Source organism: Canis lupus, chromosome 27 (assembly GCF_003254725.2).
Source record: "Canis lupus dingo isolate Sandy chromosome 27, ASM325472v2, whole genome shotgun sequence".
Taxonomy (NCBI): domain Eukaryota; kingdom Metazoa; phylum Chordata; class Mammalia; order Carnivora; family Canidae; genus Canis; species Canis lupus.
Window position 1 is genome coordinate 9,943,815 of NC_064269.1, and position 26,741 is coordinate 9,970,555.

The window sequence follows — 26,741 nt, forward strand, 5'->3', positions numbered from 1 at the left end:
GTTCCCACCTCAGGGTTTTTGCATTAACCATTTCCCCTGCAGGCAATGCTTTCTCCTAGAGCTTCATATGACTGGTTCCTTGTCATTCAGCTCTTGAATTAAGTATGCATGGGAATTTCCCTGGCCACACAATTTAAACTGTCCTCTTTGGGTCATCGTGGTGCTTTATGTTCTTTACAGTAAAAATAATCATGGGCTTTTTATTTGTTTGCTTTGTTCACTTTTCTTTGTCTTCATCTGTAGAACCTCATCAGAATGTAACTGAAGGTCCTGATGGGAGGCACTTCACCTACTTTTCCTCATATATGTCCAGTTTCTAAAGCAGTGACTAGCACATAACAGGTAATAAATAGTCATTTGTCCAATTAGTCAATAACCCCATCATGTCCAAAACATCAGCAAATTCTGAGTTTTCCTCCTAATATATATGTAGAATCAATCTACATCTTTTCATTTCATCTGTTTTCTCCATAGTCCAAGCCACAAACCTCTCTCTCAAGGGAGCCTCCAATGTCCTCCTAATTGGTCTCCATGCTTCCTTTAGCAGCCAGAGCAATCTTTAAAAAATGTAAATGAAATCATATCATGTATCTGCTTAAAACTGTTCATGGCTTTCCACCTCGATGAAAACAACATGCCAACAGCTAAGTTGCTCCAGCTTCCGACACCGCCATATCACCTCCTCCCTCATACCAACTTCTGGGTTTTATATCTCTACCTAGTCCTACTTGTCAATCCGGTTCTTCAGCTTAAAAATAGTCAGTATTGTGGGAAGACATAGCATAAGAAGTACACAAACATGTACTGGACACCTGCTGTCTGCCAGGAGCTGCTGGGCCTTGGGAATGAAAACCTGAACAGGCTTACTCGCCTTTGAGAAAATCAACATGTAAGTAAACGAACTACATTATGGTGCACTAAAAGCTACAGCAGGAGAGCTGAGTGATGTGAGATCAAATGATGCTGTAACTACTGGCAGAGCTCTGGAAGGTTTCACAGAAGAGGAGATAGGGCTGGAAAAGATCCTCTATAGATTATAAAGCACCTTGGAAATGCAGAGTAGCTAAGTTAGTCTTATTGTCCAAATATAGAAGTAAGTATGATGTTTGTTTTCAATAAAGTATGCTCCACCTTAACATATGATTAGACAGAAAAAGCTGTTTGAGTAAACTGAATTTCTAGCTAACTTGAAAACCCATTTTGGGGCAGCCCTGGCGGCCCAGCAGTTTAGCCCATCTTTGACCCAGGGTGTGACCCTAGAGACCCGGGATCAAGTCCCATGTCAGGCTCCCTGCATGGAGCCTGCTTCTACCTGTGTCTCTGCCTCTCTCTCTCTCTCTGTGCCTGTCGTGAATGAATGAATGAATAAATAAATAAATAAAATCTTAAAAAAAAAAAAGAAAAGAAAAAGAAAACCCATTTTGTTCCAACTTGCAAATATTTCTAAAATCTAATAATACAGTTCTTGTTTTCATGTAAGTGCAATAGACTAAACATGATTGAATCTTTCTTTCATGACTGCAAATAATAAAATGCCCCAGGGTCATGTTTCTTCAAATCAACTACTGCTGTGACTCTGTAATGCAAATATTGAATATGTGGGAGATTGGGTATAACATGTAAAGAACCAAAGGCAGCAGGTCCTAGAAATTGCCTTTGTAAAATCCACGGTATCAGATTGTTTTTGTATTATTTAACTATTATTATTTTTCTTTTTATTGAATTATAATTGACATATAATATTATATTAGTTTCAGGTATACAACATAGTGATTTGATACTTTTATACATTGTGAAATGATCATCATAATAGGTCTAGTTACCATCTGTCACCATAAAAAGCTATTACAATATTATTGAATATATCCCTTATGCTATGCATTTCATCCCCAATACTTATTTATTTTATAACTAGAAGTTTGTACTTCTTAATCCCCTTTATCTATTTTGCCCATCCCTCCACTCCCCTGACCTCTAGCAACCACCCAGCTGTTCTCTGTATTATGAACCTGTTTCTGTTTTGTTTGCTCATTTGTGTTTTTTTTTCTAGATTCTACATATAAGTGAAATGACATGGCATTTGTCTTTCTCTGACTTATTTCACTTCACTTCACTTATTTCACCCCAAGATCCAACCATGTCATTGCAAATGGCAAGATTTCATTCTTTTTTATGGCTGAGTAATATTCTATTACACACACACCCACATTATCTTTATCCATTCATCTATTAATAGACACTTAGGTTGCTTCCATAACCTTGATTATTGTAAATAATGCTTCATTGATAATAGGGGTACATACATCTTTTCAAATTACTGTTTTTGTATTCTTTGGATAAAGTCCCAGAAGTGAAATTGTTGGATCATATGTTACTTCTATTTTTAATATTTTGAGGAACCCCCATAGTATTTTCCATAATGGCTGCACCAAGTTACATACCCACCAACAGTGCACAAGTGTTCCCTCTTCTCCTAATCACATTTATTATTTCTCATCTTTTTAATAAAAGCCATTCTGGCGGGTGTGAGTGGCATCTTATCGTGGTTCTGATTTGCATTTCCCTGATAACTAATGATGTTGACTATCTTCATGTATCTGTTGGCCATCTATCTGTATGTCTTCTTTGGAAAAATATCTATTCAGGTCCTATGCCCATTTCTTAATTGTTTTTTTTTAATTGAATTGTATGAGTTCTTTATATAATTTAAATACCAATCCCTTATTGGATATATCATTTGCAAGAATTTTCTCTCATTCAGTAGGTTGCCTTTTCATTTTGTTGATGGTTTTTTTCATTGTGTAAAAGCTTTTTAGTTTGGTATAGTCCCATGTGTATATTTTTGCTTTTGTTACTCTTGCCTGAGGAGACATGAAGACCTATCCAAAAAGAGTATTACTAAGAATAATGTCAAAGATAACTCTTTATTATTAAAAAAAAAAAACCATTAATTGTTTGGCGATTGAGATTAGTTGCAATGATTTTTGTTATATTTATATTATATAAGTATATTCATTTCCTAGAGCTGCCATAACAAAGTACCATAGAGTGGGTGGTTTAAAAAACAAAAAAATTATTTTCTCTTAAATCTGGAAGCTAGAAGTCCAAGATCAAGGTGTTGGCAGAGTTGATTTCTTCTAAGGCCTCCCTCCTTTGTCTTCTCTCTGGGTCTTCACATGGCTTTCCCTCTGTATGTGTCTGTGTCTTAATTTCTTCTTCTAATTAGGATATCAGTCATATTGGATTATGTCCCACACTAATAACCTCAATTTAATTTAATTACCTCATTAATGACCCTATGTCCAAATTCATTCACATTCTGAGGTACTAGGGGTTCAGAAATTCAATATATGAAGTTTGGGAGAATATAGTCAGCTCCTAACAACATGTATATGATATTTGTATTATATTTATATACTTATCATATATTATAAATAATACACATAAATATTGCTCTATCAATATATGCATATGATTATATAATCATTATAATATATAATAAATAAATATATACATAGAGCGATATATATAGAGAGAGATCAATATATAACTTTAGGTAATTGGGGTAGTTCCCCCAAAGGATAAAAACCTTTGTGTACTAAAAACCTCCTGTGTGCAGGAGGCCACATTGGGGTTTTTTTGTATTTTTTTCAAATTCTTTCAATAAGCATTTGGAGTGCTAGGTAAATGTAGAATCTTTAAACAGTATGATGAGGGATCCCTGGGTGGCGCAGCGGTTTGGCGCCTGCCTTTGGCCCAGGGCGTGATCCTGGAGACCCAAGATCGAATCCCACGTCAGGTTCCCGGTGCATGGAGCCTGCTTCTCCCACTGCCTATGTCTCTGCCTCTCTCTCTCTCTCTCCCTGTGTGACTATCATAAATAAATAAAAATTTAAAAAAATAAAAATAAAAAAAATAAACAGTATGATGAGGTAAAACAGACATATGTATGGGTGTATGGGTGTTTAAAACTGTTTTTACAACATTAGTCAGGAAAACCTGGGTTTCTTTCTGTATATAATAGCTCATTGGGTTTAATAAAAGTTAGGTGTGATAATATATTTAAAGCAGCAATTTTAATAGAGAGTCTCAGAGATGTTAGTACCCTTCCTCTTTCCCTCAAACCAGTCTCGTAACTTTAACTCACTGTGGGTACAATTTTATTGAAGAACATTCCTATAATGCTGATAAAGATAGCTTAAGTGGAGTCTTCTACAGCTAGGACAGATTTACAGCAAGCAATGATACTCAGTGTCCAATCCATTAACCTCAAAGACCTGTGGCTAGCACTAAGATATTTTGCATAGAAAAATTATACTGTGGTAAAGTCAGCAAAGAAAGTATATATATATACACACACACACACTAAAATTGCTTTAACGGAAACAATTAATGAAGTGTGCATATAATGTAGATGCAAAATTAGGATCTAAAGATGATATGATATGATATGACATGATATGATATATCCATATCAATATCATCTTAGCATCTTATGACAAAAGGGAAAAAAATCAGCACATTTATTCACAGGGAATAGAAAAACCACATTAAATTGTCTTTGATAGTTTCAACCTTGGCAACACTTTGTTCTTTTAATTCCAGCAACTCTATCACTGCACTATTTTTGCAATGCAACTAGGGTAATTCAAATGTATGCCAAGTACATATTAATGCAATTTCATGGCAGGTTTTTGGTCTGTCATTTATTTCCTCTCGGTGATACTCAAATTTCATTTCATTAAGTACTAAGTTACTTCATGGTATATTACAAAAGAATCCCAGCCAGCTATATTTTTGAAGTGTGAGGGGAAACCTAAAAGTGGTGTGTTCTTTCTCATTTTGATGAAACATAGAGTATTTTCTTTGACATATAGTCTTTGTTCCCTTCCCTACCCCAAAGTTACCACTCCACAAAAAGACACTGAAAATCCTATACTGACAAAAGACAGCATGTAGTGATTCTACCTTACAAAGTTACAGATATGAATAAATCATGCATATCTGGGAGCACCGAGCTCAGCATTCCCATTCTGATGAACATAGGAGAAATTGTTAGCTTGCTAGGATAGGTGGCTGCTCTGCTTCAAGCTTCCAGAAGACAGCTTTGGGAGATGTGATAAGAGGAGGGCTGAGAAAGACAGAAATGAAGTGGGCCTGGGGAGAACAAAGCTAAAGTGATTTTTTGAAATTCTCCATTTGCCCTACAATGACAGCTGCAGTCATTGATTTATCATAGCAAATTGCATTGCCTCTGGCATGGTTTGGTTACTAAAAGAATATTTAGAGGCAAAACTAGCTTCACAGAAAAAAGAACTGGGGAATCACGATTATTTGGTAGAGTTTCACAGACAAAAATGAAGCCCCCAGTCACTTCCAAGTCCTACTTCCCATGCCCTCAAACACTTGAAATTTTGCCAAAGGTAATTTCCTTTCAGATTAAGGCTTTGTTAAACAATATATAGTTAAAATAATCGTTATTCATTCCTGGCTCCCTTTGTACTGGACTTGGTATAGATGAAGGCGGTAGAGAAGGGATGTCAATGAATATGCAGATCTAAGGTAGATGGAACAAAATAAAAGAATTTAAAATATTTGTACTTTTGTGGATTCTCAGGCAGATTGACAATGACTGAAATCTATAGTCTAAGACTGGCAGAGAGGTATAGATAAAAGTGGTCTTACATGGATCAATAATGAAAGTGTCATGAACCAAGAATTATGAATCATTCAATATGTTTGTATGTGCATGCATGTGTGAGTATATGTGGGGGGGCTTACGTGCTATTGACTGTGCATGTGTGTGTGTACAAGAAAGTCAAGGCAGAAGCAGGTAAACATGGAATAATGATGAAGTTTTCCTTGAGTAAGAAGGAAAGGTTTAAGGGTTAGGGGATGCGGGAGGGAACATTCACCAAAAAAAGATGAATGAACACCAAGATTTAAAATAGTACAAAGTAAGATTTGGGGGAGTTGTGCTGACAGCTAGAGTGATGGGATCACATCTCAGGAAGTTCTCATCTGAAAGGACCCAGCCAACTGGCAAGATGAAGCAGACAATCAATTCAAGAGGACAGTGGTAACATGTAGAAATGGCCAGATAAATATGAAGTCATTCAAGCACATCATGGCTTCTCTGCCTCTATTGCAAGGGAGATGGCAGTTCTTTTTACAAAAGAATATCACAGCTTTAGGGCATTTGTAGAGGATTGTGGCTAGATTCAAGAGATTAAACCAGATCCAGATACCTCCTGGAGAGGACAGCACAGGGCTGGACTGGCAGAGAGGTATAGATAAAAAAGAAAAAGAAAAAGGCCTGTTGAGGCTTGAGCAGAGGAAGGGGGAAAGGCAAATGAAACTCATAATCAAAATAGGACTTAAAAGGTCAGACAGGATTAATTGCACCTCCGGCATCGTTCTCCCCCAATAAGGCTGAACCAACAACTCCACGTGAAAATCAGCAAAGATAGAGTTTCCTCTCTTCCATGATTATCAAGAAAGTCAAGAGGATGCGTGCCGGATGAAGATCTGAAAAACCAAACATGAACCCAAAACAGACAGTCTTAACTTAAAAAGATTAACTCCTCCAAAATTGACCATTTAGACTCAACGCCTCAGAGGCCTCATTTAAAATTTGGTGATGGTCTCCCACACCTCCAAATCCTAGTAGCTAAAAGTAGGTTCATAAGGAAGAAATGATCAGTTACAGATCACAGTATGTTCTAACTTTTTTGCATGTCTGCTATATGTGTGTGTGTCTTTGAATGTACATAATACATATGTAACATACAAATATGTTATATAACTATATATAAAAATATTTGAGATACCACTACACTGAGATAAGAATGGGTATCAGTATAAGACAGGAAATCCATAGTTAGAATGTTATTATAAGGCTAGAACACTGGCCATAAAAAGAATGAGTTGCTGTAGCTTTGAGGCCTATCTGGAAGCAAGCAACAACAAAATCTCCTCCTATATAAGTAACTGAAGTTTATGGAACAATTTGGGAGAAAGAAACTGATTCGAATAGATGGCTTTCTCTTCTCTCTTTCCAATGTAGGGAGAATATAGCAGCTCATAAATTGAACCCAAGTAGATATAAAATAGTTATATAATGATAGCATTTTAGAGATGTATGGGGTCTTAATCTATACACTATCCACATGACTTATCACTGATGGTGTTAAGCTTGAACACACAGCTGGGATGACGTTTGCAAGATTTCTCTACTACAGGGTTACTTTTTTTTTGCCTTTTTCCATACTATTGTATTACTTCCTATTCTTTGGAAGCAAGTCACAAAATTAGCCCATATTCCTGCCCCCCCCCCCCCCAAGAATGAGGATTTAAGGGATTGAGCTTCATCATCCTGAAGGGAAGGGTATCTATGTAAATTACTTAGAATTCTACACAGGAGCTTTCTCTCTTCTTGTCTATTTATTCAGTCATTTACTTAATCAATGTGCCCTGATGGATATTTATGTGATACTGTGAATTATAATCAAGTACTATTTCATTTATTTTGTTGTTGATCAAGTTGTTCTAACTTTGACCACTGGGAGCTCTTTCAAGTTGACCGTTGAGTGACATGCTGCCATCAGTTGGTTTCTGAATACTTCTTTACTTTCTGGTATAACAACATATCCCAGGATCATTTTACCTATCCTCTGCCCCAGACCTAGAATCAGTTATTTGTTCCAGGTGCCCTGGGTCCTTTCATTGAAGAAACTAAGATTTGGGTACGCATTACCACACTGTCATTCTGTCTAAGCCTTCTCAGTACACAACACTATGAAATACATGTCTGTATTCTAACCTATATATGTGATATGGAAATTATTTAAGTATTCATTTGCCTCTATAGTAGGCTAAACATGAGTTGATGTTGTTTCTGACTCTAATGTAGTACCACATTGTTCATTGTAGCCAGCCCCACTTCCCTGGTTATCTGTATCTTCCCTTTCCACAGTGGGAAATCTGGCTTCTTACCACCCACCATTCATTTATTTATTGATCAATACCAGGATATATATATATGTAAGGCAGGCTCAGAACTGCTACTCATATCCTCATGAGAAATAACTTTACCAACTATAATACAGCTGTTTATGTCTCGCTCCCTTAGCCTTTAGTTTTTCAGTTTCCAGTCAAAACACTGTTTCCCAAAGTTACTTAGATCAGCGTATTTTTTCCTCCATGTCTCATATCATTAAATATCCTGCCAAAGCACAGCTCCTAATGCCTGGATAGTGTTCCATAAAATCAGCATGCTCAAACTCACATTTCCTAAGGATGTAAATTTGAGTTGCTTTATTCATTATTCTGAGCAATTCATGCCTTGTCCAAATACATAGATAACCTTAGACAAGAAGATAGTCTGTCCAGAATCACAGAATTTTAGAAGGCAAAAAACTTTAGGTATCACCTAGTCTATTCTTACAATCCATGTTGGAATATTCTCTCTCTGATAATATTTTCTGCAGGAACATCGAACTCACTGCTTTCCCAGGAGTACAGTCCTTCTTTGACTAACTGTAATATTTAATATCTTTTCACTTCTAGTGTCCCCAGGCAAAATGCTGGGGTTTTGTTGTGGTTGTTGGTGCCAGCATTTAGGATGTTAACTGTAATCTTTATTTTCAACCTTGCAAATATGCTTTAAAGAAATCAAGTCCTTGAAACTTCTGAAGATAAAACAAGAAAAATAGCAATTGGCTTTTCATATGAGAACTTAAGTGAAGGTTCTGTTAATACATCATGCTTTATTGGCATATTAAACTATATACTGTACATCTTTTTCTTGCCTAATTCCTGTAATTGAGAGAAAATGATATACAATTACATCAATTTAAACTACCCAGAATGTTCTGATTATTACTATTGGCTTACAAGAGCTGTTATCTCAACATATCCAATCATCAGCAAATTCTTTTAGTTCGAATTATATTGATTTTTTTTAAAAAGAATATAGGGAGGCAATGTGATATAGTAAAAAGAATATTAAACCAGGAGCCAACAGCCTTGAGTACTCATTGCCATAGAGGCATTAATTAATTTTGTGATCTTGGGTAGGTCACTGAACTGATTTTGTTCCAATTTCTTTGTCAATAACATAAGGATATTAGAACATAAGTAGGTATACTGAAAGGATTCTTGCATTTTATGTCTTTCTTTAGTCAACCCAAACCCACTTGCAAGGAGAGAAAAGGATTATAGTAAATACATATGTGAAAAATGAAACTAATCATTGTTAAATGTTATTAAATGTGTTAAAATCTTGGAATAAATGAGGTCATTCTGTGCAGTATGACGCAGGCTCTGAAATCAGCCTGGCTGCCCTCGAATTCCAGCTTTGTTGTTCACAGATATGCAACCTCTTTTTTTTTTTTTTTTTTTTTTAGATTTTTTATTTATTTATTCACGATAGTCACAGAGGAGAGAGAGAGAGAGAGAGAGAGAGGCAGAGACACAGGCAGGCTCCATGCACCGGGAGCCTGACGTGGGATTCGATCCTGGGTCTCCAGGATCGCGCCCTGGGCCAAAGGCAGGCGCCAAACCGCTGCGCCACCCAGGGATCCCGCAACCTCTTTCAATTATAGGCTTTCACCTTTAAAACACAGATAATAATGATTATGTTAGTGGTGTGAATGAAATAAAACAATGACTCTGAAGGGTCCGGTCCTGGGCACACACAAAGCACTCAATAAATGATAGTCATTTTGGAACAGAATTATAAGGCTATTTCAATAGTGAGGCAATGCCTGGGAAGGTAATATGGCTGAGAATCCCAGAGAAATGACTCAAAGCTAGTGCTCATTCTTACATGTAGGTTTGGGCTCCCATATTGTCCATATCTAATACGTTAGGAGAGTAATAGGGACTTGGAGGGTGGGATCAATCCTGGATTGATCACCATCATGTGTCAGTAATTCAGACCTATCCTGGAAAGGTAATTGTAGCCTTGTATCAGACTGATTCACAAAGGACTCCGTTATAAGCAGAAATAAGGTAGGCTGAACCACAAAGAAACAGGCAGAGTAGCAAACAGAAAAAGGTAAAAAGTGCCTGAAATTGTTCAGATGCTTGATGTGTGGAGATATCAGAATATCACATACCTGTATATAGAATATCAGTGTGTGTTAATGACATTTATGCATTCTTAAAACATTTCTTTTTGTTCTTTTTTAATGGTTAGTGCTGGTTTCCTGGAAAAGTTTGTATTCTATGAATTTTGATAAAGAGAAACAAAGAACATGTTTCCTATCATGTCTGGCCAAAGTTGGGGTGATGGCAGCAGTGATACAAGTAAGACCTCAACAGGAGGGTGAACCCTGAAAGGACAAAATGGGGGCTACTCATACAGATAAACCCTCCCCACCAGGAGCAACTTTCTACTTAAAAAAAAGGAGGAGTTGAGGAGGTTGTTCTACAGTTCTAGTTTTATTTACCAAGAAAGACTACTTATTTATTCTGGCATCAGCAATTGAACAAAATTTTGGTAAATATCTAGTAAGTCCTGGGAATACTTAGGAAAACAAAAGACCATCTCTTCCCTCAACTCATCATAGAAAATATGGTAAGAAAACCTTTAAAATGCAGACTTTGATGGCAAGGTTGGGAATAAAAGCCTAACCTGTTAATTTCTGTTTCTCATTGGAGATTAGAGAACTTTAAGTATCTTTGACTCTCTCCATTATTGGTGAATCCTATTGGGCCAACACTATCATTTGTTGACTTCTGCGTATGGAGCCTACTTATAATCAATAGGCTTTGGGCAGTTCCTGAAAAGCAGTGTTACCTTTTTAGGTAAGTTCTAATGTGTAACCCCCCTGGCTCAGAACCCCAGTGCCACTAAGCCCTGTGGGCATTTCCTGCTCTGAAATTCAGCCCTGTGACAAGATTTTGAATTTCAAGAAAAAGGTTTTCTTGTTGCCAGGCCCTGGGAATAACAAACTGCTTGAATCTTCCTGTAAGAGTACTCTTGCTGCTTCTTGCTGGACCTTCTGTCAGCTGAGGGTTCTGGTTCTGCTTCTCTGTACTTCTTGATCTCTCCTTCCTTCAAGGGCCTAATTAAATCCAACTTTCTCCATGAATACTTCCATGACTATCCTAATTCTCTTTGGTAATGTTCCATTTCCAAATGGAACTCATGGTCAGTGGGAGACAATCTAATCTTTGTTCATGAATGATGCATCCCAAGTTATCTGCCATTCTGTGCTTTGACTTGCCCAAATCATTTGCATGGTTCTTGGGAGCTGAGACCTTGATACATGTTTACTCCATCCTCTGCAATTCTCGCCCAATAGAGTCTATTTTTGGAGCTTATTGTATGCTGGTTTAAAGTATTTCTGATTCTGAACTACATAAAACAAATAGAAGGACAGATTTAAAGAACATTGGCAGAGAGCAACATCTACTTTTTAAAAGTTCAGAGCCAAATTGAAAATGTGTTATGCTAAGAATATCTTCAGTTCCTAAATGCCTGTATAATAAGAAAATATTCATACTATCTGATGTGCTAAGCCTCATCAAATCTTGGAAGTGTTTTAATAAATCTTCATCATTGAATGGAAATTGTTTATTTCAGTACCTGTAAAAGACTACACACCTAAAAAATACCTTCATGAAAGATAAGTTTTCTGTTCTAGATTAAAGAAGCCTCACAATGAAACACATACATGTATCCGTACTGAGTACTAAGTTGGATGACATAAAAATATTTTTGACTTTATTATTTGTCCTTTCTGTTATTTGTCCTATAAAGAGCATTTGAGACAACTGACAAGCTTTGAATATGTCCTGTAAATTAAAGTATTATAGCAATCTTAGTCTCCTGATTTTGACAAGACTGTGGCCATGTGAGAAAATGCCCATGTAAAAAAAAATAAACAAAACAAAACAAAAAATAATAAATAAATAAATAAATAAATAAATAAATAAAAAATGCCCATGTTTTAGAAAATACAACAAAGTATTGATTCTTCCCTAAAAGGAAAGAGTTTTAGGGAATTCAATGAAATATTTACTCTTTCCTAAAAGAAAGGCATTGTCTCACATAACTGTAGTCCAATTATCAAAATCAGGAGATTAATATGGATATACTATACGCTCTCTACAGTCAATGAGAGACAAAGAATGACAAAGCAAATGTTTTGAAAATTTGTCAGTTGGGGAACATATATAAAAGGTATACAGAAATTCTTTGCACTGTTCTTACAATTTTTTTGTAAGTTGGAAACATTTCAAAATAAAATATTAGATTTGTAGTTCAAATCTAAAATATTTAAAGTCTTATTTTTGCTGGATGGGCTGTCGTAGGCTGTTTGGGCTGCTATAATAAAATACCACAGACTGAGTAGCTTATAAATAACAGAATTTTATATCTCTTAGTTCTAGTGTCTGGGAAATCCAAGATCAAGACACCAGCAGATTCGGTATCTGGTGAGAGCCTGCCTTCTGGTTCACTGCCAGCTATCTTCTTGCTGTGTCCTCACCTGGTAGAAGGGTAAGGGAGCTCTCCAGTGCCTCTTCTATAAGAGTACTAATATGGGGGCTCGACTTTCATGACCTAATCACCTCTCAAAGGCAGCTCCTCCAAATACTATCACAATGGGATTAGATTTTAACATACGAATTTTGGACAGACACATTCAGTCCATAGTATATATTTTTTGTAACATGTCTCTTACCTATAAATTCCTATTTTACCTTTGAGCCCTGTGTTCCGTATTTTGACATGTGGCTTAGGAAAGACAAGAGTCATTCTAACTCTAAATAAACACTATCCATAGACTAGTATTAATTGAAAATTTTGTTCCAGTACTATGTTGAATAAAAGTGGTGAGAGTGGACGTCTTATTTTATTCCTGACCTGAGAGGAAAAGCTCTCAGTTTTTCACCATTCAGTATGTTGTTAACTGTGGGCTTTTTTTTTTTTAATATATGGCTTTTATTATGTTGAGGTTATGTTCCCTGCTAAACCTGTTTGTTGAGTGTTTTTATCGTGACTAGATGTTTCAGTTTGCCAAATGCTTTTTCTGCATTTGTTGAGATGATCGTATGTTTTTCACCCTTTCTTTTGTTGATGTGATATATCACATTGATGGCTTTGCAAATATTGAACCACCTTTGCATTCCAGGAATAAATCCCACTTGATTGTGGTGAATGATTTTTAAATGTATTGTTGGATTCAGTTTGCTATGTAGTTTTGATTTGTATCTCCCTGATGATAAGTCATCTTGAGCATCTTTTTATGTGTCTGTTGGCCATCTGGATGCCTTCTTTGGAAAAACGTCTATTCACGTCTTCTGCCCATTTTTAAAACTGGATTATTTGCTTTTTCAGTGCTGAGTTTTATAAGTTCTTTACATATTTTGGGCACAACAAACATCAAAGCATTTCAACCTTCAATACAATTGATGCATCCATTGGTTCCTCCAGAGAGCCAGTGCACAAGGGATTCTGAGCAGCAGGGCAGTAAAAGGAGAGGGCAAATGTAGGAACAGGATGTTCTGAAAATAAGAGCTGGCATTATGGAATCAGCATTGCTGGTGGAATTGACAGTGGATCAGGGTACCAACAGCAGTAGTGGTCTGGTCCCTGAAAAAAATCACACATTGATGAGAACTGTAATAAGCCTCAACTTGTCTTGGATGAACCCTCTCCTGCAGTCTTCACCTTCCTTAATTTTGATCAATGACTCACAAAATAAACAATGATTCACTTCCACTTGATACTGGTGACAGAGTTGCCCTGCAGAGAACACTGGAGTATTAGTTACCAGAAATTTTGGTTTGAAAACCAATCAGTTGTGAGTTTCGAACAGTGACTAATGTAACACAAAATTAAGTTTGTGGGTCGCCAATCTCTGAACCAGATGTGAGCTACAGTGAAGCATGGGTACTAGACAACAAGCAGTACTTTGGTGATACTGAAACTTTGTTGTTCCTCAGTCATTCTGAAAAAATAAACTGTTAGCCAATTATGATTGGAGTGACTTAAGTAAAGAATGACAGCTATTCTGATATAATTGTCAAATGAATAAAAATTTTTAATTCTAATAGGTAGGTTTTGACCAAAGCACACACAAAAACCGTTTTTAAAGGAGGATTTTTTTTTAATATTTTTTCTTTATTTATTTATGATAGTCACACAGAGAGAGAGAGAGAGAGAGAGAGAGAGAGAGAGGCAGAAACATAGGCAGAGGGAGAAGCAGGCTCCATGCACCAGGAGCCCGACGTGGGATTCGATCCCGGGTCTCCAGGATCGCGCCCTGGGCCAAAGGCAGGCGCCAAACCGCTGCGCCACCCAGGGATCCCTTAAAGGAGGATTTTTATGCCAGTAAAATATATTATGGTAGCAGCATTTTATTCTGAGATATTTACATTGTGGCCTCTTTGTAAATATCTGCAGGGTGAACACAAATACTTCCAAGTATTCCACCAATGGTTCCTGGAAGATGTGGGGAAACAAGAATGAAGATGTCCAGGCTTTCTAACAGGTGAAGTTGTAGGATAAATGGAGTTTTGTTACTATAAAAGACTTGCATTTTTTAGTCTACTAGAGATGGGGGGGGGGGGGTGGCATGAATCATGAGGAAAAAAAATGGATTTTTTTGACCCCAGAGATTCTCTGGGGTCAAGTCACTATACTTGGTTAAATGCTGCGTTCTCTCTTCTAGAATTTATTGTTTCCAGTTTAATTTCGTGCATTTATACTATTATATGCAAACCCAAGGGATTTTTGAAACATGACCTATACTTTAGAAACTTAGTAAGTATGACTTAGTCGTTATAGCTCAGGGGAGTACTCCATTCAACCAGCAGATTTAAGAATAAAGAGGAATCACTGTTCTACCAATTCTTGTTATACAGAAAAACTATGTGGTATTTCTAAGCCTTTATTGAAGGGTATTTTTCTTTCAAAAATTCATAAATCCAAAGATTATCCTTACACTCAATGTTGCTATTTCAGTTCTTAGCAAATAGAATAAAGACCTATAATAGAGAGGTACTATTGAGCAATTTAAGACCACCTTATTTAATTCTTTTTCCTTAAACTTCCCTTACCTTTAAGAAATTAGGGGAAAAAAATCCTAAGATAAAAACTTCTATGGTCAGTTGGGGCTGGTATTCCATTACTGCACTTGTACAGTTCATGGTATTTTAATGGACTTTCTAGTTGTAGGGGATGTATGTAATTTGGAACCAAAAGGATTTTTTAAAGTAATGAAAATAATATTTCTAAAAATTTTTCAGAAAAAAATAACTCATAAGCATTATATATTTTCTTGTAAAGCACCAACTGACCATAAAATATCTTTAATTATCATTTTATCATTTTAATGAAGTCTTTTATCTGAAGAATTTTTCAGGAATATTGTCCAGTATGCAGATTTGAAGGTCCTCACCAAAGTAATTAATTTAACAAGAATGTACTTAATGCTTGCTGTGCCTCAGGTACTGTGCTAAGTCCTAGGGAAACAGTAAGTAAGATGTTATTCCTGCTCTCAAGAACTGTGATATCTACAAAGAACTTATCAAACTCAACACCCAAAAAACAAAGAATCCAGTCAAGAAATGGGCAGAAGACATGAAGAGATATTTCTCCAAAGAAGATATACAAATGGCTAACAGACACATGAAAAAATACTCAACTTCACTTGGCATCAGTAAAAAACAAATCAAAACCACAATGAGACACCACCTCATACAGGTCAGAATGTCTAAAATTAACAGGAAAAAGCAGATGTTGATGTGAAAGCAGAGAAAGAGGAACCCTCTTACACTGTTGGTGAGAATGTAAACTGATGCAGCCACTCTGGAAAACATTATGGGGTTCTTCAAAAAGTTAAAAATAGAACCACCCTAGGACCAGGAAGTGTACTACTCAATATTTATTCAAAGGATACAAAAACAGTGATTCAAAAGGGTACATCCATCCCAATGTTTAGTTTATAGCAGCAATGTCCACAATAGCCAAAACATGGAAAGAACCCAGATGTCCATCAATAGATGAATGTGTGTGTGTGTGTGTGTGTGTGTGTGTACACACTGGAATATTACTTGGCCATCAAAAAGAATGAACTCTGGCCATTTGCAATGACGTGGATAGAACTGGAGGGTATTATGCTAAGTGAAATAAGTCAGTCAGAGAAAGACAAATGCCATATGATTTCCCTCATATGTGGAATTCAAGAAACAAAACAGATGAGCATAGGGGAAGGGAAGTAAAAATAAAACAAGATAAAAACAGAGAGGGAGACAAACCATAAGAGACTCTTAACTCTAGGGAACAAAATGAGAGTTGCTGGAGGGGATAACTGAGAATGAGCATTAACGAGGGCACTTGATGTATTGAGCAGTGGGTGTTGTATGCAACTGATGAAACACTAAATTCTATCCCTGAAATTAATAATACACTGTATTTTAGCTAAATTGCATTTAAATGCAAAATTTTAAAAAAGAACTGTGATATAGGCAGAAATATGTATGAAATATATGTTGGCAGAAATATGTTAATCACCATTTTGACTTTAGTAGATTTCTTTAAAAATTTTAAAGGTATTTTAATTTAAAGCCTTATTAACTATATATTCTATTAAAGAATGAGGATTATATACATAGTAAATTTTTACCACATAATTTCATTTGAGGCTTCAGTTCAATATCTGTACAGCAAATAATTTGAAATGAGTTCTCTTTTAAAAATGAATATGATAAATCAATAAAGAGCAAACATTTAATTTTTTCATAGGGAATATATCCATTTTTAAATATATAGACATCCCTTCAACTTCTCTCTCACTATCTGACCATACTCCCTGTTCCCACTTCTTCCTCTCCTAATCACAGTATAGGCCTGGCTTCTAGGGCAGCATTCCAGAAAACCATTCTTGCTGAGGTTACCAGCAAAATCTCATAGACACTTTGCACTTTGATCTTATTTGTTATATGTCTAGCATTTGACTATTGATGTTGCTACATCTCTTGATATCCTTTCCTCTCCTAACCTCTATAACATACACTTTTCCTATTTTTCATTCTTTCTATCCTCTCTTTCTCTGTCTTCTCTGTGGATCTTTCTTTTGCCTGTTCCCAGATAAATGAGTTCTATGGGTTTTATCATAGATCTTTTATTCTCACTTAACATTCACTCACGTTCCTTCAAAAACCATATCCGTGTAGATAACAACATCTAGATGAGAGTAAAAATATAAACTGAAATACTAATTTTAGTAATATTTCTGTCTTGGATCTCATTCCCTCACTCTGCAGCTTTAGATCCATATAAAGAACTGCTTATTGAGTATCTCTCTCTCTCTCCGTAATAGAAGTATGGCTGACACACAATGTTATATTAATTTCATGTGTATAACATAGTGATTTGGCAAGTGGGTAACATTATTATAGGTTTACCATAAGTATAGCTACCATCTGTTATCATACAATGCTATTACAATACTATTAACTATATTTTATAAGATATCTCAATTAGTACATCAAGCTCAAAACGCAGGTCTGGGCTTATTACGTCTCCACCCAAAACTTGCTCCCCCACCACAATGTCCTATCTCAGTAAATAGTATCACCATCTGTTCAGTTGCTTAAGCCTTAATACTCCATGCTACCCCTGAATTTCCCTTCTGCCTCTGTTCCAGAACCAATCTGCCTCAATTTCCTCCTCTTTGACACCTTCTTATCCTAAGATTACATTTAGGTTCTAGTTCTTTTAAAAAACCATCCCTAGGGCTCTCTAAGCACATCATAGCATCCACATCCAAAGCTGGCATTGCCTTCCCCCTCACACCCTGTATTTCTCATCAGACAGAAAATTAATGCTGTCAAGAGTCCTTACTATTTCTTTCAAAGTTGTGCTCTCAGCACCATGGAGAGCACCTGGTGCAGCGAAAGAGCAATCATAATACCAGTTAAAACAAAATAATAACTAATACACAATAGTAGGTAGTAAAGCCGGGATTGAAAGCCAGGCAGCTGGCTCCAGAGTATATACTTCTAACCACTATTTCACATTGCATTCAGCACTTAATAAGTATTGATTTAAATAAGTTAATAAAAACAGACTTGCTCTTAATTCAGCGAAATTAAGTCTGGAGGGGCATGGGATTGTGTTAATGCCCAGGTATAAATAGATGCCTGAGAGTTAAATCTTTCAGGCATAAACACAGAATTTACTATTTAAATGAAAATCTCCAAATAATATGACAATAATATGACAAGACAATAATGCAACATCAATCACCTTTTTATTCAGAAGTAGAAAATTTACACCTAACAAGAAAACGAGTTGAAGTGCATCCTTGGATCTCTCTGCTTAGAAGAAGCGAGACTTAAATGGAGCCTGTTAACTTTTGTGAGGTGTTTAAAATTAAGGTGACTGATTAAATAGGTACAGTTACCTGATTTGGGCTAGAAATGTTCTGCTTTTCCTCAGTTACAGAGGCAGCTTTTAATTAAAGATAGACAACTGCTTCATAAGACATGTTGAGATGGTAGGAAAGCTGAAGGCTAGAAGACAAAATTCAGCCAGAGAAAAGATACAGGCTAATTTATTACTTGGGAAGTGAGGCAAAAAGTTCTGCATACTATAGTTGCCCCAGAACCTTTCATGAATTATTGTCTAATGTAAAAATTTTCCTCATAATTATGATGGAATTATACAGAGCATATTAAATTAAAATTAGTACCCTTTCATTATAAAGCCAAAAAAAGAGTAATACTTTCTAATTAAACATCTAGAGTCACAGGATCTTAAGTTTGATGAAAAGTTAGAAGTGATTTACGTTTTTTCTCATTGAATGTGAAAATCCTTCTACTGCATCCCTGACAGATGATCTAGCCTTTGCTAGAATACTTCTACTAACAGGAAATCCAGCATTTCATCAGGCAAGCTTGCTCAGCATTGAGAGGCTCACATTATTAGGGAATTCTTTAAGACATGAATCTAAATCTGCTTCCATGTGACTTACCTACATCTTAGTCCGCTTGGGCTGCTGTAACAGAATATCTCAGACTGGCTGGCTTGTAAACAACATATTTCTCACAGTTCTAGAGGCTGGGAAGTTTAAAGTCAAGGCACCAGGATGGTTTCATTTGGTGAAGGTCCTCATCCTGGTTCATAGCCTACACCCTCTCACTGTGCCTTCACATGATAGAGAGGGCTAAGGATCTCTCTGGAACCTTTTTTTTGTAAAGGCACTAATTCCACTCATGAGGAAATCTACCCTCATCACCTAAGTACCTTCCAAAGACCTCACCTTCTGGGTACCATCATTTGGGCATCAAGACTTCAAGTTACGAATTTTAGGACACAAACATTCATATTCTTTCCTCTGGAGCAAAGCAAACAGAATTACTCTCTCTTCAATATTTTAATCTTATAATAAAAAATAGCATTGCACGGCTGAAAAGGATCATGCAAAATAACAAAACACATCCCTTTTGAAGAGAAAAGAAAGGAAGTCATACAGGGCATCCATACAGCTGCATACTAGAGACCTATTGTTAAACCCCTCTTGATGGACATTTCCGTCAAGATTCTTCAGTTTTTTATATTACTTTATTATATTTCATTGTTATTTTATGATTATCATTTTGTTTCCCAGACCATGTACATGAAGATGATAATCATTTCTTGATTAGCTCTTGTCTGGTGAAAGCTAAACAATTTTGTTAGACCTTATTAATGAACATGATCTTCAAAACAGGACAAATAGCAGCTGCTACATTTGTTTCCCAGTTAAGAGTTAAGATAATCATGATCAAGAAATGTCCACCCAAACTATTAAAGCACTAGATAAAGTAGTTTTCAAAATATGGAGATACTAATTACCCGAAAAATAAAAGATAATCTCTATGCATCAGAATAGAAAAGGAAGTACACAATAGTACACTGATGCATATATCAACATATTACTAATATTCCATTTTCTCAGTTCTCCTGGAGTGTCTAAGTAATTATAGACCACAGTTTTGACCAAATGCTTTGCCACTATAACACCTGTATCACCATTTTTCCAACTTATATCATCAGGGTTGTTTGTTTTTTGTTGTTGTTGTTGTTTTTGTTGTTGTTGTTGTTTTTTGCCTTTTGCTGTCCAGCGCTTAAAATAAAAATTCCAGCCTTCTGTTACAGCAACACTTTGGTTCCAGGATCAATTTCCGTATACAGCAGGATGCAGTTTCAAACAATCCCCACATCTCAGGGGCTTAACATTTGCAAAGGATTATTTCTCACTCACACTATTTGACCACTGTGCTGTTAAGAATGCCTGGTTTCCGCTGGTAATTCAGGGAACCTGAATGAGCAGGGCTCCAGCTAGATGTAAACTTCCCAGTTGCTACTATGAGAAGAGCTCTCTTTAGGGGTGCCCCGGTGGCTCAGTCTGTTAAACAGCGCCTGTCTTCAGTTCAGGTCATGATCCCAGGGTCCTGGGATCAAGTCCTGTGTTAGGCTCCCTCTCCCTTCTCAGCGGGGAGCCTGCTTCTCCCTCTCCTTTCTTTCACTCTCAAATAAATAAATTTGTGCTTTCTTTCACTCTCAAATAAATAAATAAAATCTTAAAAAAAAAAAAAGAGCTCCCTTCAGTGCTTCTCATTGCCAATTAAATGCTTCTACCTAAGGGTGTCCAGGTAGTTCAGTTAGTTAAGTATCTGACTCCTGACTTCAGGGTCATGGGTTCAAGTCCTGCTTTGGGACTTATTCACTTAAATAAGAAAAAAAAAGAAAGCTTCTACCTAAATGTGACACATCACTTTCATCCCATTTTAATTGGTCAAAGCAAGTCATGTGGTCAGAGGAGACAGAAAAATGCAATCCTCTCCTATGTCTGGAAGGCAAAGAACTGGAGTATTTGTGAAGCCCTAATAAACACCAAATTTCCCAATCCCTCCTTCTGCCAATTCCTCTACTAATCACAGGAGAGTGTTTCCCTTATTTTTTTTTTTAAGCTAGGCTAGGCCTTCGGGAAATATTATTCCAAGATACTTCCCATCAAAAGACATACAAAATGTATCACAAGAGAATAAATAAAATGGGGAATAGGAGCTAACAGAAACATCATATTACTTGACTTTAATATCTTTATTTTTATGGAAGTATAGTTCATACACAGTGTTATATTAGTTTCAGGTGCATATTACTTGTTTTTTTTTATATCTATGTTTATGTGTATATTTGCTTCAGATACAAGTGAGTGGAAATGTTTTTCACAGCCCCTCTGGAAAATAAAAACAGTGTATGGAATTAACCTAGGATTTACATTCTTAGGTTTTTGTTCTATTTAATTAACAAAAGGGCTGGAAAAGTGATTTTGGAAGGAAAGTTCTATAAATATTCTTCCCTCTCTCATTTAGTATTTTTCACAGACGACAATTTAGTCTCATCCCCGGCATCAAAATCCATGTGCTATAGCAGCCTCATCTTTGCACAATTACAGAAAGAAACAGGAACCGTTTTCTTCAATGTAGGGACATCTATCACTAGGAATCAAGTAAGAGCTCAGCCCACTGCTGCAAAGGAAATAGTTTCTGACAGACATTTATGAGTTAAAGCAGCTACATGTTGGTAAAAGGTAAGTTTACCAGAACAAAATTGCATGTTGTACTGTTGAAACTGCTGCATATAATCACATTGTAACTTATGAAAGCTTCCTTTGCAAAATTTCTTCTCTAGCATAGGTTTTTCACACTCATCTCCCTTCCCTTAACTGGGACAAAACCAAAAGAAAAAAAACCCTCTTTTTGAGTGGGTAACACACAGTGTGTAAATACTATCTTTTGTTTCATTTGAAACCTTGCCAAAGATTTCTGTATGCTATCTCCTAGAGCTAAAAAAAAAAAAAACAAAAAAAAACAAATGCCCTTTATACTTGCTAAATCTCTTTTATCCAAAAAGTATGAACAAAACAGAAGATTTCATTGCTTCCCACGTAATTTCCATATTCAACTTTTTGCATCGGATTTTCCTTTTTTAAAACCATGAAAACTGTTGACAAGATAATCTAACTGTATAGAAATGGATAAAATAGGAAAAATATTTTTAGAGTAGCATTTAAATTTTCCTCCAGTTATTTTATGTTCTCCGTGATTTGAAATACTACTTTTGAAATATGACAATAAAAACTCATCTCTCAAATATATCATCTAATAATTGATAATTTTACAAAAACAATGACTACAACAGTGTGAATTTATTAACCTGAACTGCTCTCCATTCAAGAGTATTATCTATTTGCCAGTGACTAATTAAATTATTTGTATAGTATTTAAAATATGCTCTAGGTTATCAATTGGAGCTATGTTATCACATCTGTCAAAAAAAAAACCCATTTGTATAAAAGGGATGGTAATACGTAGACCTGAATATTAATGTTCACGGAAAACATACTAAGATGCTTAAGGAAAAATCCAGTATGGATTCCTCTCCTCTGAAACAGCAATTGCAATTAAGAGTAGCTAATGACAAAAATCAGAGAGGCCTTCAGATTACCATATGCATGACTCACTTTTGCAAATATTATACATGTGACCTGAGTCACTGGCCACCTTGAACATAATTAGCAGGCTGCCTTTGAAGATGCATTAAGTAATATAAAATTAATGTAAACATAGTAAATTCATATTGTTTTAAGAGAGATAGTCCATAAACTCTTTTAATATTAACATCTATCTTTTTAAAATTATGATTCCTAAAATCATAAAATTTCTACAGGGTTTAATGACTCCCCAGAATCTTGTATTCCTTTTTTAAAAAAGATTTATTTATTTATTCATGAAAGACAGACAGAAAGAGAGGCAGAAACATAGGCAGAGGGAGAAGCAGGCGCCCTCAGGGGGGCCCAATGTGGGACTAGATCCCGAATCCCAGGATCACGCCCTAAGCCAAAAGCAGATGCTCAATTTAGAGCCACCCAGGTGTCCCCAGAGTCTTGTATTGCTAATATAGCACCATTACCTAAAAAGAGACTAAGGATAATCATTTGGAAATCATTTGGAAATTTGCACACTGATGTATCCTTTGCTCTCTTAGAGGTAGGCTAGTTATAATGATGTAAAACTGGATCTCTGGAGTCAGAGACCTATGCTCACAACAATAGCGCCTACCTTATAGGATTGTTGGGATTAAGTGAGCAAATACATAGCATGTTAAATACTTAGCATGGTGCCTAGAGCAAAACATATGCTCAATAAATATTTTCTATAGCTATATCCTATATTATTTAGGGAAGCTGCATGGGTAACTTGCACACAGGAAAAAAAAATTAAAGGCTAAATGCACCATAAAAATAGGCCACACTTGACTTATAGAGACAAGGCTTAAATAAACATCCACAAAATCATATTCATTTTTACAACACTATTTGGAATCTACTTTTGTTTATCTTCTAAGAATTGAGTTCAAAATGCCATATATATCTACCAACATTTAATTACAGTGTTAAAGCCCAAAGATAGCTTAGAGTGTGTATATCATCCCATGATTTTTGTAGCCTGTGCATGAAAAAAGAAATCAACCCTCGGAATTAAATCCAAGAACAAACACATTTTTTTCTCTACCATTTCAAAGGGCAGGTGAGCAGGATAGAATTTACCCTGCACAAGGTAGCATCAATTCGAGCACTTCTGTGTGTTAGTTCACACACCCTTTCATATATCAGGCTGACTCTATAGTCGAGTGGTATCACGCAGTCAGGCAAAAGTGCCCTTCTTGATGTTTTCTGTCTAAACTTGTTCAAATACACATAAATAGTGGTGATGCTATGCGAAACAAAGTTCTATAAGACATGGAGTATTTTGTAATTGCAATGATTGGGCTAGAGAGCTAAAGGAAGTTACATAAAGAAGAAATGCCAATGAGCCAGATGTGATTTGTAAAGAGGTTCTCTCTCTGTATAACTTCTTCAAAGCAAAATTATATCCTGTCAAATATACTGGAAATTTAGAATTTACTGGAGACATTTTTATAGCAGATTTCATTGATGAAAATTATAGCTTGTTTTTGCTGAATCAAAAACCTACTTACCTCTGGTAAAATATGTATTACTGTATTAGCAAATGTATCTCTTGTAAATGTGTATAGGCAACAATGTGTAAGCAGAAAGTAATTCATAAAATAATTAGGATAATGGTTTTAATCATCTTAAATGGAAGACAGTATCCCCTGGAAATGCCTCTCAACATAGAATTCTATGCATCTAAAACAAAACTACATTCAACTCAAGTCCTTTGTGAATGATGAAAGGCAAAAATCTATAAACAAAATAATTTCCTACCAGAATAAAATGATCCTAACATTTCCTTTCTTCCAGAAAGCTCTTGCAGATTTTCCCCAATCAGGATAGGGCTTGTCCTGAAGCATCATATCAGTGACCTGAAGCAATAAAAGAAATTTATTTAGCACTTTCAGAAATCTTACATTTAGGTGTAAATATTTATATAATTTACACTTTGTCAAGAATAAAATATGTACGTATCTTAACACTAGAATATATGCAGAGACAAAATCAAGAATACATTTTCAATTAAAAATTTTAGTAGTTCATTTGACTTTATGTAACAAATGAATATATTTAAGATCACCCAACATGTCAACTACTGAGACTATGCTTTAAAACATCAGTCAAGATTACCTTATATAAGGAGACATCTTTAAGCAATTGTTAACCTCTTCATAGACACAAAACATACATAATAAATAAAATACCATAGTTTTTGCTTGTCTAAATCAGAAACTCCAAGATCCAACTATTTCTCTACATGTCTACATTTCTACCTATATCACTAGTCAAAATATTACCTTCCCTTCTCTCTTATTTTTTCTTTCAATGATGCGTGAGGGGGGCACCTGGGTGACTCAGTGGTTGAGCATCTGCTTTTGGCTCAGGGTTTGATCCCAGGGTTCTGGGATCGAGTCCCACATGGGGCTCCCTGCAGGAAGCCTGCTTCTCCCTCTGCCTGTGTCTCTGCCTCTCTCTCTGTTTGTCATAAATAATTCTTTTAGACTTAAAAAAAATGACATATGAAGTATGAGACTTGACCCATTTTTATAGAATATTTATTTTAATAGCCTAGTATTCTCATACCTCCTTGCCATTTTCAGTCCTATGTTTTCTTCTAAAAAATATTCTACTTCTCCTTCCCACTTGCACAGTCTGCCCATCTTCTGAGGCCTTGGCAAAATCACATCATCATCACACATTGTGACATCTTCACAGTCCACTCCAACTGTAGTTCTGGATCAGTCCCTCTTATGTCACTTACCACTTTCCACTTTCTATTTAACTTACTATGTACATCTGTTCTCTCTTCAGTAGGCTTCAAAATCCTTGAAGGTGAAGATTTGTCTCTATATCTCTTCCAATGTCTAAGGTTCTTTTATATAAAAGCCTTCAAGATATTCGCTTAATGAAGAAATGACAAAATGATTTTATATAAATGCGTGGTTTTATTTATTTTTCATTTTCTTTTAAGATTTTACTTATTTATTCATGAGAGACACACAGAGGTGTCTCGATCCCAGGACCCTGGGACTCGATCCCAGGACCCTGGGATTATGCCCTGAGTGGAAGGCAGATGCTCAACCACTGAGCCCATCCAGGCGTCCCTAAACACTAGTTTTTAAAAATGCATTAACAAAATAAATTGCTCATTGATCATACCCATATTAATGATTTCAGAAAATGTCCAAAGTATCATAAATAGATAACCTATTGTAAAAGCATTTATAAAAATCTGATGGGGTGGGTAATTAATTTCCTTCTTTCTTCTGATACAGGAAAAAATATTTGTATATGTGTACACACACACTCACACACACACGTTTTCCTTTTTCCAGAAAATCTGCCTTCCCTTCAAGAGAAGAATATTGTTTCATTAATTGGATTTGTATTTAATAATGTCCAAATTCAAACCAACAAGGCTAATTCAAAATTAAGAAAATGCATATAGAATGAGATATACTGAATTGAGTGAGGAAGAATTTTCATCATCCATTAATACAGACTTCTCTCTCTTGCTTTTTTTTTTAAGATTTTATTTATTCATGAGAGACACAGAGAGGCAGAGCCATAAGCAGAGGGAGAAGCAGGCTCCCTGCAGGGAGGCTAATGTGGGACTGGATCCTGGGACCCCAGGATCATGATCTGAGCCAAAGGCAGATAGATGCTCAACCACTGAGCCACCTAGGTGCCCCTCTTTATCTTGCTCTTAAGATGTTAATATTGCACTTAGGTATAGCTTCCAACAATGGCCTGGCCTGGAATTAGTGAGATTTAATCATTTATGATGAAAGACTTTTCTTCAGTGGGGAGTCCTTCTGGATCAATGACCCCTTCAATCGTCCTGGGCTTTCTGTGGAAGGCACATCAATTCTCAAGCAAGCCCATCTTATTGTGCTACCCAGCATCTAAGAAGTGCTCTCTGGAAACATTCACAGGCATGCCAGGGCTTCACAGGCTCATTTAAATTGCAATCAGAACAGAGGTTAAGGAGCCCAGTCTCCAGGAAATACTCACTCTTAATTCTTCTTTATATTCTTTCTCAAGATAATTCTTGGAATAGAACTCCCAAGTTTCTCTTGGTTGACGAGAACCAAAAGAAGTTCACTGCTCTTTACTGAGCAACACTGTAGATTTATGCCCGCTCTAACACAGGGCTTACAATAGTTTTGTGTGATGTGGCTTTGAGTCTTCAAATTCAACAAATGCCATGAATGA

General features: G+C 36.1%; 1 protein-coding gene and 1 long non-coding RNA gene across 6 annotated transcripts in view; one reads left to right on the forward strand and one right to left on the reverse strand.

Annotated features, from left to right (window-relative positions):
• TMEM117 (transmembrane protein 117) overlaps nucleotides 1–26,741 on the reverse strand; it is a 498,555-nt gene that overhangs the window by 137,267 nt on the left and 334,547 nt on the right. For all 5 annotated transcript variants that reach the window (XM_049102705.1, XM_035707068.2, XM_025477341.3 and 2 more), the window contains one exon: nucleotides 24,300–24,397. In XM_049102705.1, coding sequence (XP_048958662.1) covers nucleotides 24,300–24,397 — 98 coding nt within the window. The remainder of the gene's footprint in view (nucleotides 1–24,299; nucleotides 24,398–26,741) is intronic.
• Nucleotides 776–14,576, forward strand: LOC112678209 (uncharacterized). Its single transcript, XR_003147431.3, has 3 exons — nucleotides 776–889; nucleotides 12,397–12,511; nucleotides 14,420–14,576. It is a non-coding gene; the product is annotated as an uncharacterized LOC112678209 (long non-coding RNA).